At 42.2% G+C, this 15,266-nt stretch overlaps 1 protein-coding gene across 11 annotated transcripts; it reads right to left on the reverse strand.

Annotated features, from left to right (window-relative positions):
• Window positions 1-609: 609 nt before the first annotated feature.
• LOC9268632 (nuclear poly(A) polymerase 4) lies at window positions 610-7,631 on the reverse strand. 11 transcript variants are annotated; one of them, XR_001546760.3, is made up of 12 exons: window positions 6,792-7,631; window positions 6,619-6,696; window positions 6,121-6,228; window positions 4,486-4,548; window positions 4,241-4,402; window positions 3,600-3,713; window positions 3,449-3,511; window positions 3,045-3,374; window positions 2,799-2,963; window positions 1,425-2,330; window positions 1,225-1,284; window positions 610-1,025 (listed from the first exon to the last, which is right to left on the reverse strand). XR_001546760.3 is itself a non-coding variant. In XM_015787674.3 (12 exons), the coding sequence occupies exons 1-11, from the start codon at window positions 6,921-6,923 to the stop codon at window positions 1,279-1,281; spliced, it is 2,127 nt and encodes a 708-aa protein (XP_015643160.1). In that variant the 5' UTR covers window positions 6,924-7,631; the 3' UTR covers window positions 610-1,025; window positions 1,248-1,278. The 11 variants fall into 11 exon arrangements, 9 of the variants coding, with proteins under 9 accessions (XP_015643160.1, XP_015643157.1, XP_015643156.1 ...); XR_001546759.3 differs by having other exon boundaries at window positions 1,225-1,293; XM_015787674.3 differs by having other exon boundaries at window positions 1,248-1,284.
• Window positions 7,632-15,266: the final 7,635 nt, after the last annotated feature.

Below are 15,266 nucleotides of genomic sequence, written 5' to 3' on the forward strand. Positions count from 1 at the left end.
ACGGAGGAAGTACGCAACACTGCAAACTCTCATCAGTGCCAAACGGCTGAGCTGAGCTTTTACTTCTACGACAAATGCGACATATCATCAATGTCTTGGAAACGCCAATTAACGTCGTATACTCGTATTACAACTACTAGGGAGCCCCCACAGTTGCAGATTATTTGGCTCCCTCCTACCTCCTTGACAGTTGGATCATTAAACAACACAACATAAGGCTATCTCCAACAATGAAACCCAAAATACAATACCCATTTCTAACAATGAAACCCAAAATACAAGACCCATTTCACGTTTGCATAGCGCTACAGTTAAAGAGTTCAATACATATTTTTGGTCTTCTCCAACAATAAGACCTAAAAGAGAACCCTTGCTGCACATAGATCTTTAGAAGGGAGGATACTCAGATTTAGGTTATGCCTCTTATAGCACGCAAAATAGGTCTTCTGTATAGATCCTCTTATAGCACGCAAAATAGGTTTTCTGTATAGGTACTCTGTTGGAGGCTGAAATAGTACTATCGGAGACCCATTTTGGGTTCGGGTGCCCTTATGGGTCACTTGTTGGAGACAGTCTTAATGCAAGGAAATGGACAATGGCTACAGAATGTAAGGACCAGTCTGCAAATATCTTATATTACAAGGGAAGATCCGAGTACACAGGAGCATTGAGAAACAAAGATGAGCAGCACAGCAGCTATCTCTATAATCTAGACCTACAGCAGAGGCAAGGGCATCTCTGAGAAGCAAACAGGTCGACCCAGAGATGCCATACACAAGTTCAATTCAGCACCCATACAATGATGAAGCCAGAAGCTAGATGCTCCACGGTTAAAGACAAAACGACACATGTCGTTATGGAGCACAAGCAAAGCTCTGTAAAACTTGCCGTAGATCTAGGGGGTTCTCAGCACAGGATTCTACGATCTTCCCTGTAATAAAGCTCCCCTGATTGCTGCCCTTATCATTGCTTGACATGATGATCTTATCGCCATCTTCCCTTAACAGCCCCCCTTGCTTGCAGATCTGTGTCGAAAAGGAAACTTTGTAAGTCGAGCAACTTACCATAGACTCCTCCAGCAGATGCTCTCTATCTTTTTGTCCTTTTTACACCGTTTTCCAACCTCATGCAGTTGATGTCAGACTAACCCTGAGATAGAGTAACAAACAAGTACCAAACAGCAGGGTATAAAGAAAACAGAGCAAATTGAGATAGTGAACGCACAAGGATTGAGTTCAGGGTCATGCCTCAATGATGCCTTCTGTGGCGCATCCGAGTTCACACCTGCATGAGCTTTAGAAACCACTTCAATCCCATTGTTTGGCTTTATATATCAAAAAATGAAAATGAAGTGAACAAATAAAAAAGGTTCAGATCATATATAAGGACATCTTAATTTCAAAAAGGAGAGAACCAGAAAAGACCTCTAACTCTTCGGGAAGACCAGTTTGAACGACTCCATTTCCACCGAAATGCACATTTTCAACCAGGGCACTTCCCATGTCCTCGGCTCTCTCCAATAGCTCCCCACTTTTGTTGCCTCCCAAGCTTTCACTTCCAACGAGCTCTGACACAACCTTTTCTGCCACACGTTTCAAAGATACAGCTACAGTTGTAGTGGTGCAGTTCTTCATATTGGAACCACAGTTATCATGCTCTTTAGTAGCATCACTAGGACAAACCGCTTCCACTCCCACACACTTGGAGCCTGATGTAACAGAGTCCAGACTTTTTTCAGATGCCAGTGGTGAATTCAAGCAATTTGCTTGTTCTAGATTGCCATTGGCAAGTGAAACCGGACTTCCACCACTTGCACCGGAAGCATCAGCAATATTGCCTGATGGAGGCGATGAAGTTTTCTGGTGAACTGGGCTAATTGAGGGGCTAATTGAGGCCCTCTTAACAGATCTACCAGGTTCACTATCATAAACCCCAGCTGTATCATGCTTTCGCTTGGGCTGCCCATCTGGGGATCTATTCGCTGTGCCATCTTCAACATCATTTTTATTAGACTGCTGGGGATGATTTATATGCCTCGAAGGACGAGGTCTCTTGTAGCCCTCTGGAAACACATAAGATGGAATCTGCTTCCTCCGAACATGAGATACAGCCAACTCCATCCCAGGTCTCCAGTACCCATACATGCCGATATCATGCCTAAATTCATCTACTGTTCCACGAATATCAAACTGTTGACCCTCCTGTATTTTTGCACCTTCTTTCCTTGATAAACCCATGAAAAAAGCACAATGAGCACATTGTCTGGAAGGGTCAGCATACTCATGTGGGTAAGGATGGCATTGTAACATTCCATATGTGTCTCTTTCAATCTGCACTTGTCAACAAATAAGAAAAATACTCTAACAATCAACCACATCAAAAATAACAATAATAATTAGTAATCTTAACAGTCTATAGTAAAGAGCCAGTTTAGTGGTAACAGAAGGCATGAAAACTATCACCCTACTAATTCTCAAGCCAATCTGCAATAACTACTCTAAGCTTCCCCATGGAATTGGTTGATATTTTGTACTAGTACTGAATATACAATACCAAATCAACTTTCACAATCAAAACATTCCAACTGACTCCACATAGCCTAATGAACAGTCCTCATACCACTGACCCTTCCAGGCAATAGCTCCAAAGGCCAATGATCTTGTAAGCTACTGTAGTACTCCCTCCGCCCCACAAAAAACAAACCTAGGCATGGATGTGACATATCCTAGTACATGGAATCTGTTTGTTTTTTGAGGGATGGAGGGAGTACACAATAAAGAGCTTAAGCAACAAATTACCTTTAAAGTAAGTTGTCTTAACCGAGATTCAACCCATCCCTTCCAAAGTCTAAGATCTTCTCCATCTTCAGCGATGATGTCAACCTGGAGATAATTCTTATATGCTTCAAAAAATTGGAAAGGCTCAAAAAGAGCAGACCAATTAGCCTTACTGATATCGATTTCCTGCATTGCAGAGCAAAGGATGCATAGTCAAAACAGAAAGCACTCACTAAAAAAGTAACTTATGTAGTGACAGAAAACTACCTGGCAAATTTTGTTACCAAACTGGAATTGCTCCATCATAACCCTAAGTGTGCTTGTTGAAACATTATAGCTGGAGTTCATGCACGGGTAAGCAGGGGTTATTATGGGCATATGATGAGATCTGTCACGGTGATATTTGCGTGGATCCCACACAGGAAAACCAAGTTCATCCTCCTCAATAGCACAAAGCATCACGGGATTTGGCCATTGCCATTGAGTAAAAACTCTAAAGAATCTTGAGACAAGCATACTTGGCACAGCATTAGGGTAGAGCTGGCAGACACGTGCAACAAGTAAAGCCCAATTGACACCGCCAAGAAAACCAGTAACCTGGCAACGAAGAGAAGTCAATAACCAAACTCAAAAAGAAACGTTACTGACAATAATGACAAGAATATACTTACATTAGAGTAAACTCCTCTTTTTTTCGCCCAATACTTCAAACACCTTAGCGTTGTTCGAAAGTTCTACCATTAAGCATATGGACATCATTAGACTGCTATCCTAGAAGAACAAAAAAAAAACATGCATATACTGTAGATTGCTCAGGCCAACCTCAACATTTGGAACAAGCCTAAGAATCTGGTCAGCTACTCTGCACCCATTAAGACTGCGAACAGTTACTTCATCAACATCATACAGTACTGATCCTTGCGAGATATCCAAGTCCTGCAGCAATACATTAGACACAATGTATATCTTGATTCTTGAAAAGCTAGCATAACAACGGGCAAAATGGATCAATAGAAGAAAGGGCAACTGTAGAAATGACATGATTTTATAGGGTAAATGACATGATTTTAAAAATCCAGAATGTTGCAAATAAAAATATAGGGTAAATGACATGATTTTATACAAAAGGCATAGCAGAGAGAAAGATCCCTTCATTGCCTGAACTGATTTCTTATGGATGGCAGGAGACCACCCAAGGTACAAACAATAATGCAGTCTGGATAACTTCAACAATAAACTTGTGGTTTTATCATAAAACTATTGCATAAAATTCAAAGAGCAGCAATAGAGATCTTCGTACCATTATCCAAGGTATCAGAAAATGACTATTCCGAACAGAACCCTTAACTAAAATACAATGTAAAATGCCATATATAGCATGTGACGAAAGAAAATCTTAGAACTATTATGCGGCATACAGAAACAGGTAAGTATATGAAAACATTTATACTTTATACACTTACTGGTGGTACTACTAAGAGAGAGACACTCGCATAAAGAAGGTCAATTGATATTCCATGGAATTTAAATTTCATAACAGGAACATGTGCATCAGGTACAGGTTGCAACTCAGTAACTTCCTCTGTTTGTGCCAATATGTCATGTAGTACAATAAAGAAATCCTCCTGCAGAAAGAGTATCTATGTTAGAGGGCACTCATGACATCTCTAAACTGATATTACATGATAGAATTCAAATACGTTGTCACCTCACGATTCACATATGAAGGCCCAACACATAAAGTATCAATGTCAGCTCCAGGGCCATGAACCTACAAAAGCAGAAACATCAAATTATGTAAATTTGAATCAATCTACCATAAGAAATTGATAGAAAATAAGAAATATGTGCACCAAATAGAATAGAAGCATAGAAAGGAAAAAAAAACAAAAAATGCTTTGCAACCTAGCACCAACACTGATGTTTTAGGAGTAGCCTTACAATCACTGTTCTGCTCATATTTACATTATATACTATTAGTTCAGCGTGTAACAGCATCATATTCATGACATCACTAGTTCTGAAAAACTTTATCTTTATCAAGCTCGGAATGCATCGTCTTTGTCAAACTACATAAGGGACAGTAAATAAGTGAAGCTAGAAAAGTTAAAGGGGCTAGACAAAACATGACCAAATATTGACTTCAAAGATTACTATTAGTTCTCAAAACTGTTGGGGGTCTACTTGAAAGAACTCATGTATTATTTATTCCTATATTAAGTTATCAACTAACGTAGCTACTAGCACCTACTTTTTGGAGCAATGAAATAAACATTGAGCTAAAAAATTAGCACGGAATGACAGAAAATAAGAAACAGGCCTAATTATTTTAACAATGATATGATGCTAAGCTCATAACAACTAACACTGATGGAGCATGACCACACAATAAGAGGCACATGATATAGGATACTAAGGCCCTGTTTGTTTCAGCTTAAGATTATTATAATCTAGATTATTGAGTCGGATTACTATAAGCTGGATTATAATAAGCCGACATAGAATAAGTTGTTAGCTGTTTGTTTCTTTGGATTATTAGCTGGTTGTTAGGTGTTAGCCACCCAATAATCTAAAAAAAGCACCTTTAGAGTGGATTACTAGATTATAGTAATCTGGCTTATAGATCGTAATAATCTATCATAATAAACTATCTGTTTGTTTCAGCTTACTCCTAATAATCCAGATTATAATAATCCTAAGCTGAAACAAACATGGCCTAAGATCATACGACCCAGGATCCAGGTTGTATACAACCACAAGCTGTACTCTAATCACCTTTAGTGTCCCCCACAACCTAAAAGTTTTACTAAGAAGCTGTTTCTCATTACAATTATGATCAAATAATTTGTGGCAGCCATGTCAAAGGTTGGTAGTGGACAAAATTATTTTTGAACTCAGAACTAAATCACTTAGATATGAAATCCCTATCATTAGGATTGCTCCTATCCGCCATCAGTTGCAACCAAATGGCAGGTGGCTTAATTATAGTAATTTAATCCTGCTCCTACTATTAACACAGATTATATTGTGGACCGAGAAAATTCATATATTACTCAGGCACAAGGAAATTTAATCTCTTCCTCTGTTACTAATGTTGATGCACAAGGAAATTTAATCTCCCTTTACCTGTTAAATGACAGGAAGTTCATATTAATATTAAGGCACAAGGAAATGTAAGAAATCTCTATTCCTCTATTAAATGGCAGCAAAGGACACTATCAATAGCTCCCACTAATATGTAAAACGATAAGAGTCAGACAAGGCAAACAATACTACAGAAAAAACTATGGAGGTGTATGTGGTAGGAAAATAACAGAAACACGGGATATAATATAATAGTTACCCCTAAACGGTATGATCCAAACGTGAAGAGTACAGCATTTGCTTCTTCAACCATCTGATCAGTGTAACCTCTCTGGCTGGTTAACTGCTTCACCCAATCTTTTACAATCTGCAAGTCCAAACAAGAACGATGCTTAGCAGATGATTTTCAACTTACAACAATATACCGTAGAAAAAAAAATGGCGGAGCTACATTATGAGGGTGTGGTGCCCAGGAACCCGGTTAAAGTTCGTCTATTTCACCATATGTGCCCCCCCCCCTAAAGGCTACAAACTCAGGCACCCGCATCAGCTTAAACTCAGTCAAAGCAGAGTAAAGCAAGTAAGGGGCACCCCTCTCCATTTTGTTCTAGCTCCGCCCCTGGTACAGGGGGACGAGTGCTAATAGCACATTTAGAACAGCAACTACCTTCTAAGGTACACATCAAAATGCATCTTCTTTTTCTCTATCCATTAAAGCAGGACACAGTTAAAATAGCATGACACCAGAAGTAGATACCTTATCGAGCTCCCCTAGCACCTCCTCTCGCCTAGCCGACTCCTCCGGACTCTCATACAGACCGGCTTCAACCAAGAACTGCAATTATGATCAACGAAACAATAGCATCATATTTACAAAATAAGGCAAAACAAGCACACTAATCAAATAAGGCAAGACGATTTTGTAGAAACCTTCTCCAACTCCGCTGTCTTCTGCAGGTCAACCTCCGCCGGCTCAGCCAACGATATCGGTTTCGTAATTCCATACTGCTTCTGTGGCTGCTCGGCGACGGCAGCCGCTGCGGCGGCGTTACAGGCCGCCATGGAAGCCCCTCACAAGAGAGCACGAAAACCGATTCCGCAACAGAACCAACCTCACTGGAGGAACCCGAACCAGCGCGCGCAGATCGGCGATTCCGCAACAGAACCAATCTCACTGGAGGAACCCTAAGCAGGGCAGATTGGCGCCTGCAACCCCAATTAAAAAAAAAAAAGCAGTTCCCCCTCAAACTCCAAAAAAGGCACTCAAATCCTCTCCACGAAATCGACCGAGCACACGATCCCCTCTAACACTTCCAATATATAATAAATATGATAAAATCCCGAGAAGAACTACGACTCCGGGTAGGATCAGGAGAGGGATCCCTCGGTGCACACGGATCCGAATAACTCCCCCGTCGCCGAACCCCTCATGCCCGATTTCCCCCACACGGAAACCACCACCACCACCGACCGACCGGATCAGATCGAAACCGCCTCGCCCGGGCCGCCCGGATCCCCCCAGATCGGAGGCGCGGGTGGGGGGGCGGGAGCGGATCAGGCGATCCGCCCGCGCGCGGGGACGGCAGGCGGCGCCGCTCCCGGTGGCCCGCCGCGGCGGCGGCGGAGGCGGCGAGGGGAGGTGGAGAGGAGGGGATGGGGATGGAAAGCGAGGCGGATGGGAAGAGAGATGAGAGAGAGAGAGAGAGAGAGGAGGAGCCCGTGTGTTTTGTGAGGTGTATCTGTCGATATTTTTTTTTTTTTTGGTCTCGTGAGGATCGAGATTTTTTTTGGCGAGGGGTTTAAATGGATTTTTTTTTCCGGGTGGGCGAGCGAGGCGAGGGTCTCTCGCGTTTGCGGTTACTTAGTCTGAAATCTCCATTAGCTGTTTAATTAGGATGATTAATTAATTGGTTATTGGTAATTTAATAGTAATACTGTGATTACTGATTAGTGATGGGTTCGGTGGGATAAACACGCGGACGCGGGGGGATATGTATTCTGTTGGCGCCGCCACGCGAGCGAGCGGGACACGCGGTTGTGGGGGAGAAAACGGGGGAAGGAGTGGGCGCGTGGCGGTGGTGGTGCGGCGCCGACGACGAGGACGCGGCGGGAGATCTTTCTTCGGTAGGAGGGACTAGCGAGGAATAAGAGCTTTGATCTAGAAGGTTCATCATATTTCTATCACTGTGTTTGCATTATCTACTATGTAAAAAAGAAAGATAAATTCTAGCTACAAACATACATCAGGCACGTAGTTAGGATTACAATATTTTATTTAGGACGGAGGGGTACAAAAGTTTCTACCATTACTATTTATTAGTATAAATCCAGGTGGATGTCACACCAAACTCTTTCAAATTTAAAATCTTGCCCTACACTGTCACGATTTCTCTGTTAAAGCACCGAGCAACTTGATGTCATATCGATTGCATACACATGCAACGTCTACCAATTTAAATTTGTTTTCAGGCTGAGTCCATACCATTCCTGACATTCGAAAATATCCACTTCGTATTCGCACACCGTCCATGTCTCGTCTGAAATCATTACGATTCTAAAATTTCATAATATATACATGTGAAGAAACATAGTGTATATGAATTTTTTTTAAGTTGTTTTAACTCTTCTTCTTTGAAAAATATTGCTTTACATATGCTGAAATTAATTAGTCAAAAGTGGAGTTTTATGGAATATTTCAACCATAAAACTTATGGTTATATGCCACACGTCATAACATTTGTCTTTTTTTACAACTTTAACTTATAACATGGGTTTTCTGAAATTTGATCAAAATCAATTCGTTCACTGCGAACATTTAAATAGTAGAACTACTGGTGCAAATTTACCATACCATAAAAGGTACGAATATTTGAAGGAAAAAATTCACACAATGAGTAAACATGGAACTATGTGGCACAAAGCTTAAGAGGAAATGAAAGAGTAGAAAATACAAATGTGCTAAATATGATCACAAATTATCCTTAGCACTTTCTCGTCATCATAAATATCTTGGTAGTTGTCCTCCAAATTAAGAAGACATTGATAGTAGACAAATTGTGCATTATGTGTACTAAAATTAACGCATAGAACGATGCAGCGACACATGTGTGCAGGCGAGTGCGATAGCGAGGAATGGATTCGGCAGCAATGCATACATCTCCAATCAGAAAGAGGAGGTTGTCTCCCAACCAAAGGAAGAAGGAGGAGGAAGGAAGGAAGGAAAAGAAGGTCTCCGTTCGACAGGAGCTCATGAGCTGCGTCGACATGGTCTCTGGGAACTATGCGTTGACGCACTATGTTGATATGCTAAACAACGTTGCAAGCTGCAGTAGCACTCGATGTGCCTCTGTTAACGTCAAAATTTGCAGATTTTTCGTCAATAGCCTTGTGAGGTTGTCCAACGCCCGCTCGTCAGTCTATGGCAGAGGAGGACGAAGCACCGCAATCGACATGGATGTAGGGCCACCGTGGTGTCGGGGAGGAGAGCAGACTGGTGAGGAGGAGGCGATCGACAATCATCACCGCCCCTAACCTCATCGTGTCACTGTAACTACTAGACCCACGCCTTGTCACCATCCCCCTACTAGTTGCATCTGGATCTGCTTGCGCTGCCAATCGGTCCCGTGCCGAGCCCTACTAAGCTCGTCGCCGCTGCCACCGGGCCGCGCCTCGTCGACGCTCCTCTCCCTAGGTCGCTTTGTCGACCGCCGCCGCTATTCCGGTATGTTAGGGTTTGCAGGGCAATTGGGAAGGTATTAAAGAAGTGATGCATGGGTGTTTTGGCCTATATGAAAACATAGTAGACAAAGAACGCTTCAAAACACATATCACTATACGGCATGGTATGTATCCATTTTTGCAACTATTTTTAGTGACATGGCTTCAATTAGATAAATTATCACTACTAGAAAAACCATTTTTGCAAAAATTGGGTTCTTTTTCCTAGGCGGGTATCGCCCTAGGAGACAAATGGCCGCCTACGAAAATAACATATGTGGGGTGGGATTGTTGTTTTTGCAGGCGGAGCTGTTAAGAGGTCCGCCTATAAAAAGGTGGATGATATTAAAAATGTCACTGCCCACCACCAAAATCGCTAAGTCCCACACCAAACGCCTCTCCCTCTCCGCCTCTCTCTCTCTCTCCCTCTCTCCTCTCCTCCTATCTCTCCCACCTCTCCTCTCCCGGGAGTTGTGGCGGCGGCTAGCAGGGGCAACGGCTGATGGCGTGGAGGCTGGCGGCGGCACAGAGGTGGCGGCTACCGGCGGGAGGCGGAGGGTGCATGGGCGGTGACGTCTCCCCTCCCTCCTCCCAGATCCGGTTGAGGCAGCGGCGGTGCAGAGGTGGCGGCTACCGGCGCGAGGCGGAGGGTGCATGGGCAGTGGCATCTCCCCTCCCTCCTCCTAGATCTAGTGGAGGCGGCGCACAGAGGACAGTGACGGTGGAGGGCGGCGCCGGTGAGGAGGTGGCGGCTACTGACGGGGGCGAAGGGTTCATGGGCGGCAGCGTCTCCCCACCCCTCCTAGACCTGGTGGAGGCGGCGTCGGTGGGCAGCGGCGACCTCGCCTCCGGATCTGGCTAGCAGCGGCGGTCCTCTCCTTTGGCGACGACTGTGATGCATTTGTTTTGATTGTGAACTGTTTTGATTGTGAACTATGTTGCTTCAATGTTAATTTGTGATGTTTATGTGAATTTGGATTAATTGGATTGGATGGAAAATGGGAACTGGATTGGATGGGGAATGGGAACTGGATTGGGAACGGGAAGCTGTAGCCGGCCGAAACGGCAGTAGCTGCCCTTTTTTTTAATACGCTGGAAATTCTTTTCGTAGGCGGACCAGATGCCCGCCTACGAAAATCAACTATTTTTACATACGTTGAGTTGCAGGTGGACCAGTTATCTGCCTGCGAAAACTTATTTAGCCCGCTTGGAAAAACACTTTTTCAAGCAGTGTATAATTCTACTTTTTAAAACCGGTACGATTTATAATGATTATATATCTAGTTAACCCTTACAATAGGTGTAAGGAGTTTAGGAACTTTGTTGGAGCTGGTTTACCGAAAGCAAGGCCCCAGCATTATTGATACGTGCAGCCGACAAATTGCCTTTTTTTTTTAACTCGCCGACAATTGCCGTTGACCAGCCTGAAAAGGAGGAATGATGCCTCAGCCCAATTCCCTGTCCACCAAACCGAAGAAAGAGAAGTCAAGGCAACACAATTTTTTATTTAGTGATGCAAATAAAAAGAAATTGGTTTGTTCTACTCGGTTGCTAAAAGCATTTGTGCTCAAAGCTTAGATGCTCCATCCTTTGTACCACCCTACCACTTGCTACTTTTGAACAACGCTTTTAGTGCGTAAGAAGTGATTGCTTAATGAACAACATGTTCAGCTAAACGTGTGATATATATATTCGCCTCCGTCGTAAAATATAAAAGAATTTAACTATGCGTTATGCATTTGTATTATCAAAATTCCTTGTGTTTTATAACGGAGATATGACTACTTAAAAGGGTTTTCTTGAGTTTTCCTTAGTAAAACATCAGCGCAATGTGAGAGTATCCATTCTTAGTTATTACATACTATTAGTTCTTGAGAAGGAAAGAGGAAAAAAAAATAAAAGACTAACTATATTTGTGGTGCCACATTTTTCATAAAAACAATTAAATTATTTTACACTTTAAATTAAATCCATTCACATGTTGAATTTCAAAACGTAAGTTGTAAATTCCAGAACTTACACTATAACTTTTCTAGTACATTATATATAAGAGAATTAAGATAAAAACAAGTGATTACATGCTTATTGGTTAATAGAGATTAGAGAGTATACGAGAGATTGAAAAAAAAAAGAGACGAGAAGAAGTGGCAACCACATAGAAAAAAATGACTAGAACGAAAAAAAATGTGACGGTATATTTTTTGTAGAACTGAAAAAAAAATCTGGAATTGGATAATTACATAGGTTGGACCTTTTCATTGTTAAGCAGGAAAAAGTACATTTTGACTCCTTCAAATAAATCTCGGATCTGCGTATCCCTTAACCATAAAACTAGGTTTAATGACTCCTCAAACTATTAAAATGGGAACAAAATAACTTCTAGGGTAGTATTGAAGGTGGTATTAAGCTGATGTGGTTGTCTAGTCGTCATGGAAATTAAAAAAAAAATAGAGTGGGACCACATGTAAGTGATAATAGAATAAAAAAAAGTTTGCTTCCGCCTCCTCACCGCGGTCGTCCGTGCATTCCTCTCCAGGGATCGAGGACGCTTCCTCCACGACGCCTTCCTTTTCATCACACTTGCCCCACGGGAGGCGGTGGTCTCGTCCCGCCACCATAGTGCTCGTGTCGTTCTCCAGAGCAGAGCTCCGTGGCACGGGATGCCCTCGCGCTGTCCTACAACCTAGGGTTGGCGGACTGCCAGCTTGATCTGTTGTTGCGGGCCGTCTCACACCGTCCCACTATGCCATCAGCTTTGCATTACTTAGGTGACGACTCCCTTGTATTTTGCCACCATTGATGCCTCCACGGCCGGTTATCCACTTTAGATCCACTACACCACTGCCAGCCTCACCACACCTCCCCAATCTCTCCCAACATAAAAAAAACAATTTCCTAGTCACTAGGAACGCATGATGACACCCTTGGAAGCCTGAGATCCTGACATGAGTTCGCTTTCATCTCTTCTCTTTTAGTTGGACCGAGCTCCTGATGGCCGCGCTTTCACTATCGTCCTCGCTATCTCCATCTTTTTAGATGAGCCAAGCCATGGGACATGCTCCGTCACCATCATTCCATCGTCGGAGCACCGACGCCCGAGCCCCATCTCCTCTGGCCTCCCATGGCTCCTCCATTGAGAGATGTCATGGTACCGAGAGTGTAATACCCCAAGATTCGAATTAGTGTATTTTGGGATATATTAGAATAAATGCGCAAAAGTTTAACTTTTAAAACCGTTGCTCGAATAGGCGATCCGAAACCATGGGTGCGTAGAGCTCGCCGAGTAGTACAAAATAGACTATAAGTTTATAGTAATCGGAGTCTGAACGAAGTCTCGGGGATTGATTTAATGTGAGCCGTTCGATCTTTATTAGCATCTCTATTTAATCAATGGAAAAAAAAGGAGAAAAAACAAAGTAACGCTAGCCGTAGCCGCCTCCGTCCCTGCGCTTGTGTCGCCGCTGCTGCTCCTTGTCGCCGGCGCCGCTACAGCCGTGGCGGCCACCACAACCATCATCATCCGTCGCCACCGGTGAATCCTTTCCGTTTCTCTTCCCGGTGAGGTCTTGCTGCTACCGATCTGAACTAGGCTGCTGCTCTGTTTGCTTGCTGCTGCTGCTGCTAGCGTTCATCGCTGTTACTGCTGCTTGTTGCTGCACCAGGGAAGAAGAGGAACAGGAAGGAGGAGAGAAGGACAAATTTGGGGAATTTGGGGAATTTGGTGGAAATTTCTAAATTCTTTGTTTTGCTTACAAATTAGTACTGCTAGGTAATCCGTTTTAATCCCTAGTTGTTTCTAATTTATTTATAAGACGATCCGTTTCTGGTAGCTCGAATTTATTTTACCGGTAGCTCGAATCTATTTTACCGGCCGCTAGGCTGAAACCTTATTTTCAAATCTGGTTTTTATTCGTAGAGATTCAAGTTTGGTGACCTAAAGAAGATTTGTGGTATTCGTTGTTATATTTCCAACGCCGCTGGTTTCGTTCGATTCCGATAAAAGGTTCAGGAGAAACAGTAGAAACAGTGCTGCTGACCGGGTCCGAACGGGTACAGTTTAACGTTTTGCTTGATCTGGGATTTATAAATGCAAAATCAGTTATTCCGCTCAACATGAAAGTTGTAGATTATTTTCTGTAGATGCATGAAATGCTATTATTTGCTAGATTCCATTAGATGGTTTATGAGTTCCGCATAAAACAGTAATGGAACTACTATAGGTTGTTTAATACCAATCGGTAAAAGTTTATTATATGTTCTGGATTTCATTTTTAGTAAATATGTCTTGTATCTATCAGTTGAATATAGTGGTTTATTCATAGTTTTGCTCCATAGGTGTGGAGAGATCTTGTGTGGAGGGTAGTTTGTCGGGTTAACGTCAAGGTTAAAGGCAAGTGCATGACGAACTAATTGTGTGATTTATGGATTGTTTACTCTATCTATTTATTTTTGATATATTTCTATGTGATAAGTAATTGCTTATGTTCATATTATTGTTCACGCCATTTAGATTTCAAGTTGATCTTATGTGTACGATGTTATTCTTGTTTTAATATTCTAGATTCTGGTTCTGCTTAAATAATTCAAGTTCCCTACTTACCATGGATGTGCAATATGGTTTCAATTTGGTTCTTTGATTTCGGTTTCAATTATTCAAGTACCATGCGTAGTTATGGGAGTGCAATTTGGTTCTTTATTCAAGTTCCTGTGGGTAAGCGCTGATCACGCTTACCCGGCTTTACTAGCAAATACTAGGATGTATTCACTATTGTCCGGGATGGAAACTATTATTTCAATTCATGCCTGCCCGGGATGGGAACTACTATCTTCTTTGACTTGTGTTTGAAAATATATTTCCTATCAAAGAAAGAAAACCTTTTGTTCATGCTTTATTGCCAATGATGTGTATATGTGTTTTCTAGTTACATATTATACTTGCTGAGTATTTTTACACTCGTTCTTGTATTTTATTTGGTTTTAGGTACATATTGAGACTGACATGCATAGGCGGGAAGTAGCACCCTTATATACACATTTATCTGCACACTCTCAAACTATATTGCCTAGGTACATAATGATACTTAAACTATATCATGGTTCGGTCTTGTAATAATCTTTAGACTTCTAATAGTTTCTTCCCCATGGATTATAAGGATGGATCGTATTGTGGGAATGATATTGTTATTAGTTTAACTTATAATTGCCTATCGTGGATGTCCGTATTTACATGGGAGATTCTGCCGAAATTTCTAATAATTTTGGGAGTTAGTGGTTTGAATGTATTTTGGTATGGCACTCTAGGTACGTGGTTACCTGGGGTGTTACATAGAGCGTGAATAGGAGAGGAGAGGAAGGAGGAAGAAGATATGTGGGCCCCACAAAGACTAGACATAGTGACTTACATTTGCGCCTACATCTATTTTATAATTTCTGCGATGATTACGATGTCACATGGATGCCACATCAGCAAAAACCGCTTTCGAAACAGCCTAGGGAGTAGATTTGCAAGGTTTTAATAGTCGAAGGAGTCATTATAACCGGTTTTATGGTGGAGGGATATGAATACGATCCGACCTATATTTGAGAGGGTCAAAGTGCACCTTTTCCTTGTTAAGCATGCATGGGTCCAAGTTGTATTAAAAGGCCGGCCCATCTGCTACCACAGTTTCTGGAGTAAATTCATGTATG

This window comes from Oryza sativa, chromosome 6 (genome assembly GCF_034140825.1).
Source record: "Oryza sativa Japonica Group chromosome 6, ASM3414082v1".
Classification (NCBI taxonomy): Eukaryota; Viridiplantae; Streptophyta; class Magnoliopsida; order Poales; family Poaceae; genus Oryza; species Oryza sativa.